Source organism: Mycetomoellerius zeteki, unplaced genomic scaffold, assembly GCF_001594055.1.
Source record: "Mycetomoellerius zeteki isolate Tzet28-1 unplaced genomic scaffold, Tzet1.0 scaffold89, whole genome shotgun sequence".
Taxonomy (NCBI): domain Eukaryota; kingdom Metazoa; phylum Arthropoda; class Insecta; order Hymenoptera; family Formicidae; genus Mycetomoellerius; species Mycetomoellerius zeteki.
This window is the reverse complement of record NW_017257924.1, coordinates 682,887-688,410: the sequence shown is the minus strand read 5'-3', so window position 1 is coordinate 688,410 and position 5,524 is coordinate 682,887. Positions and strand designations below refer to the sequence as shown.

Sequence of the window (5,524 nt, the reverse complement as noted above, 5' to 3'; positions counted from 1 at the left end):
ATGACTTTTTCACCCTTACAATGAGGAGAATATGCTCCTAAAGTTTGGCCAATTATTTCTAAAACGCCCTGTGTGTGTGTGTGTGCGCGCGCATGCGTGCGTTTAAACGCAAGTAAACCAGAATGTTTTGCAATTTTAAAATTCCAATCATATCTTTTCAACTGAAGCAAAAATCTATCATTACCTTTAAAATGCTTTAAAATTATGAATAAACACTCTAATTATGGATATTTCTGTTTAATTGACTCTTTAATTATGATACTTCAAATATTTATTCAGATTATTCAATGTGAGTTATAAAAAAAGTTATAAAAATAATTTCAGTTCTTATTGAGATGTATAAGAAGCATGAGTATATAAAGAACATATAGTACATACCTTGATCAAAAAGTTCCCGGAATTACCACCAGGTGATGCTCTGAGTCAGCTGATTTGAGTTCTGTTTTTTTGGTTAGGTTGCCACATCTATCATTGACATTTCCACCAAATTTTATCGCCATAGCTTGACATTTGTAAAAGTTATGCCGTCTTGAGTACATCTACCTCTGCACGGTTTTCCGGGAACTTTTTGATCAAGGTGGTATGCGCATACATCTTTGTATAAAAAAATTAATTTTATGTATATGTATTCTATGTATGAATAACTAAAAGAATATATTCAAATATAGGCAGCATTCGGAGAGACGCTATTAGCGCTATTTGTGTCATTCTATCTTCATTGTCCATTAGATGTGAGACAAGGATAGTATTACACAAATGACGCTGATAGCGCACTCTTCGAATGCACCCATAGTATTACATTTATGAATTATCAGATTATATTGGAATATAGTAAATATTTTAATATTTATAATTGATCAAACAGTAAGTATGTTATTGGTACAACTAAACCAGTTTTTGTCCACGTTGTAGCAAATAAAACTTTCACCAGCCACCAAATCAAACCTAATAGAGCAGCTTGTAAACCCAGGTGAGCAGCCGTAAGACTGGAATATAAATGTTAATCGCCATAAATATATAATCATTAACGTTGATTAAGTAATCATATATTCAACAGATATACTTACATTTTATGTTTGGAACGTGCTTTCGGTAAAGATTTTGGAGATTCATTATGAAGATATGTTCTGACACCTTGTATCAAATCTGTAAAATAGTCTTTCCAGATTAACGGTCTCAAATCAAGCGTAAATAATTTTTGATCTTCTAGTGATAACGATTCGTGCAACTGCAACAAGCGCGTATTATTAAATCTCCATTCTTGAAAGATAAATTTTTCAAGGCGTCTTAATGATCTGGAGACATTCGTATGTAAACGAACTAGACTGAAAAAAATAAGAGACACATTCATTAAAAAAGAAATTTCGTGACGAATCTCAATATATATTTTATGTGAAATATTGGACCCTACATAGGACGGCCTCCGCATAATCGTGTAATTGTGCAGGAATGAAATGAACAAAGATAGCCGAGATTCTAAACAAAAAGAGCGATGGTAGAAATTTGAGATATGGATACCAAACGGCGCTCCGTAACGGATAGTTGTGTAAATACATATTAATTTCCTTTTCTATAGACTCCCATTTGAAAGAGTTACACGTGCTAGATGTACAGTGATACACCTTTAACCCTTTGTCGCTAAAATTACAGATTAGAAAAACTTAAATAATATAATTTAAATATCATAATTTAAAGAAAGTGCGTGTCTCTTTTACAAAGTAAAATATATGTAAAATTTTTTCAAAATTACCTGTCACGGTCGACATTATAAGCTGCGACAATCAGACTATTTACGACTATATCTACTGGAATATAATCATAAATAAGATGTTTTGCAACTGGCAATCTTCTTATGATACCCTTACCGGCACCTAATATAAAACCTTGTGGTCCATTCTTTGATATTGTCCATCCTGGAACAGGTTCTTTCCATGCTCCCGCTACTGAATTTATATAAAATTTTTTTAAATATAGTAACAAATAATAATGATGTATCGTGTCATTAAATGAAAACTTACTCATTGAAGGACGAACGATAGACGCTGGAAAGCCTCCGTTTGCTACTTCGTGTTCAGCCAAATGTTTGGTGAATGTATAAGGATTTGGATGATTTTTTAATATCTCTGGTGTTTTGGAATTTAAGGTGGCGTCATCTAGTGTATCAACTAGCTTCAAAATTGTATTTACGTCCGCTGGCGCGGGATATATTATTTCATCGACATTGTGCAATACTGCATTAACATACGCACTAGAAACATGAACCAGCGCCTAAAATGATAAACATTCAATAAAAAAATTATACATTAAGATAAAATAAATATTAAAATAAATAAAGATAAATTTATATTAAAAAATGCAAAGATAAACGCTTGTAAAATATTTCTTCAGAATACCGGTTTACCTTGAGTCTTTCAATCTCTCGACAGAGTTGGACGATTCTACGAGTTCCTAATAAGTTAATATTTGTTGTACTCTTTAGATCGGCTTCAAAATCCAACGTAGCGGCTGAATGGAAAACGACTTCTACTGTATTTATTAATGTTGTTCGATCTTGTGAAGACAATCCCAAATTTTCTTCACCAACATCTCCAGCAATTGCGATCAATTTCTTAAATAAATCGGTTTGTTTCTCCTCCTTTATTCGATTAAAGACCTATGTAGAAGTGAGTTATGACTTAGTAAATAAACTGTCTACGAGAGAGATATACCAACAGATTGGTAACAGATTTGGTCAAAAATTGCTAGAAAATTGGCATCAACTAGGTCCGTATTAAGCTGTGCTGGGGAAAATAGTTAGTTGAAATAGAAAATAGTAAATACATATTTTCTGTGCAGGGAAATAATTGAAATAGTTTTAATAAAAATATTTATTTGAAAGACGCATCTATAGAAATACTATTTCAAACAAGTATTTTGCATCGTAAATATAAAAAAGGCAAATAAAATTTACTATTTACATAAACGTTCGAATAAAATATTTATTTGACATTTCGTTTATTTCATAATTAAACAAAACACTTCTATTTTCTATTTCCTATTTTTTATTTACTATTTTCTATTTCTAAACAGTATGAAATAGAAAATAGTAAATAAAAAATAGGAAATAGAAAATAGAAGTGTTTTGTTTAATTATGAAATAAACGAAATGTCAAATAAATATTTTGCATCATAAATATAAAAAGGCAAATAGTATTTACTATTTACATCAACGTTCAGTTTGAATAAAATACTTATTTGACATTTCGTTTATTTCATAATTAAACAAAACACTTCTATTTTCTATTTCCTATTTTTTATTTACTATTTTCTATTTCATACTGTTTAGAAATAGAAAATAGTAAATAAAAAATAGGAAATAGAAAATAGAAGTGTTTTGTTTAATTATGAAATAAACGAAATGTCAAATAAATATTTTGCATCATAAATATAAAAAGGCAAATAGTATTTACTATTTACATAAACGTTCGAATAAAATATTTATTTGAAATAGTATTTTTTACATATCCTACGCGAAATATTTATTTTAAATAGTATTTTTTGTAGATCCTTCCATTAAATATTTCTGTAGTATTTATTTCAATCTTTCCCCAGCTCTGGTATTAAGCTTGTGTTTTACTGACAAAGCCTGTTGATTTTTGTCATCAATTTATTATCAGATTATATAGCTGGTATTTCTACATTGTCAGTACTGAAAATCTATAGTGCATTTAACATATCCTACAGATTTTCAACATTAAATATCAGAATACAATCATAATTTAACAATAGATTGTTAACAGAAATCGAGCAGAATCTGTTAAATATAGATTCTGCTCTATTTATACTGCTAATCTATATTAAACCGTATAATAAATATGTCAAGATTTATTTTTATATTACTGCATTTGACTATACTAGAATTTCCTTTTTTGCCTTTGTAAGATTTAAAATATGTATATATATTACTTTAAATGTAGTGTACCATATATTAGTTCAGCTATGAAAAGTAGATGTCTTAGGTCTGTTTAAATCTTTTATGAAATTCTAATGCAATTCAGTGTAGCAATAAAACACGAACTTTTGATTTGCTTAACCTGTGTCATTAATCTGTTATCATACTTTATTGTCAAATTGCTATATCAGCATTCTTTCAACATTGGCTGCATTCAGCAGAATTTATTTTGCAACTGCTGTAAGTTTTCTTCGCGCTTATTATACCATATCATTGTTACCAATTTTTTAGATCTAGAAGAACGGTACCATTCCAAACACAAAGTCTAAAATTATGACATAAGACATCTTTAAGTCTTCTAGATGTAAAAAAACGTCTTATAAGGATTTTAGACATTTTTTGTTGTCTGGGATCCTCAACAGACAATCATAAAACGATTGCGAAACTGTTGCATTCTGCTGAATACACCCATTGCATATGTCTGATTTTATATCAAATTTATAGTTCTTCTGTTGAAAGCAAACTTGAAGCAAACATTTTACAGAATCCATATCTATTCTTTTTAGCTAAATTTCTTGTTTGGTTCAGCTTTTCTTTTTTTTTCTCTCTACGTTGAAAAAAAAAAGAAAAGATAAACGGTACAAGTTCAATTAAAAAGAACAAATCTTCTGTTCAACAGACTTGGCTTGGTTATCCGAGAATGTAGGAGAACCACGTTCGAAAGGCATTTCAATGCGCCACTTACCGAGTTTTTCGTCAATTCCTCCAATCTCTCCATGATCTGCTTTCCCTTCTTCGGTCGTATTAGCAAATAAATGTTCTTGATATCAGGGCAACATCTCAAGAGTTTTTCAATCAAGCAGACCCCGACGAAACCGGTGCCGCCGGTGATAAAGACGCTTTTATTATTGTAAAAATCAGTTACGTACGATGCCATTATTAATGTTAATCGGCGATTAATCGGCTTGACGAGACAGCTTCTGTTGACGACAGATACTAGCAGAGGAAACGCAAATAGTTTAACTTTGAGGAGCAGCAAGCCGAACTGCGAGTGACGCAAACGACACGAAAACTGGTTCAAAAATCGGACCGGCACGGACCGCTCCACGTCCACGCCACGACTCTAACTAGTCCAACGTCTAACCGTCGAATTATTAGCCGACTACCACAAACTGCCATCTGCTATGGCTGCCACGGCTGACGGCAGTCACGACACACTGCTGTTACCTGTTATTACTACCATGGTTGAATTAGAAAGGTTACCCATTCCTATGGATGCGCAGTATGTTGAAAGTAGTGAAGGGGATTTGTCAGCCAATCAAGTTTTGAGCTCATTTGTAGAGATGCACATGACTCGTTCGCGCTGCAGTGAGCTCAATTTCTGATTAGTCGAGATCTCAGATCATGTGACGGGTCCTCCGCTATAAGCAATGAGTAATTCAACCATAATTACTACTTTCTAATTCAACCATAATTATTACTCTGCAGGCAGCTCCGGCAATAATTTCAGCTACAGTATATAAAACTCTATTTTAATGGCTACGTTTACACCGTGTGCTTATTCCGCAACGATAGGTATCTTTGTTTAACCTA

General features: G+C 31.9%; 1 protein-coding gene across 1 annotated transcript; it reads right to left on the bottom strand.

Annotated features, from left to right (window-relative positions):
• Positions 1 to 657: 657 nt before the first annotated feature.
• On the bottom strand, positions 658 to 5,081 carry LOC108730328 (putative fatty acyl-CoA reductase CG8306). Its single transcript, XM_018459947.1, is given in 8 exon segments — positions 658 to 986; positions 1,068 to 1,325; positions 1,412 to 1,442; positions 1,445 to 1,638; positions 1,751 to 1,943; positions 2,019 to 2,268; positions 2,402 to 2,653; positions 4,677 to 5,081. Coding segments are annotated over 8 exon segments (1,509 nt in total). The 5' UTR covers positions 4,869 to 5,081; the 3' UTR covers positions 658 to 847.
• Positions 5,082 to 5,524: the final 443 nt, after the last annotated feature.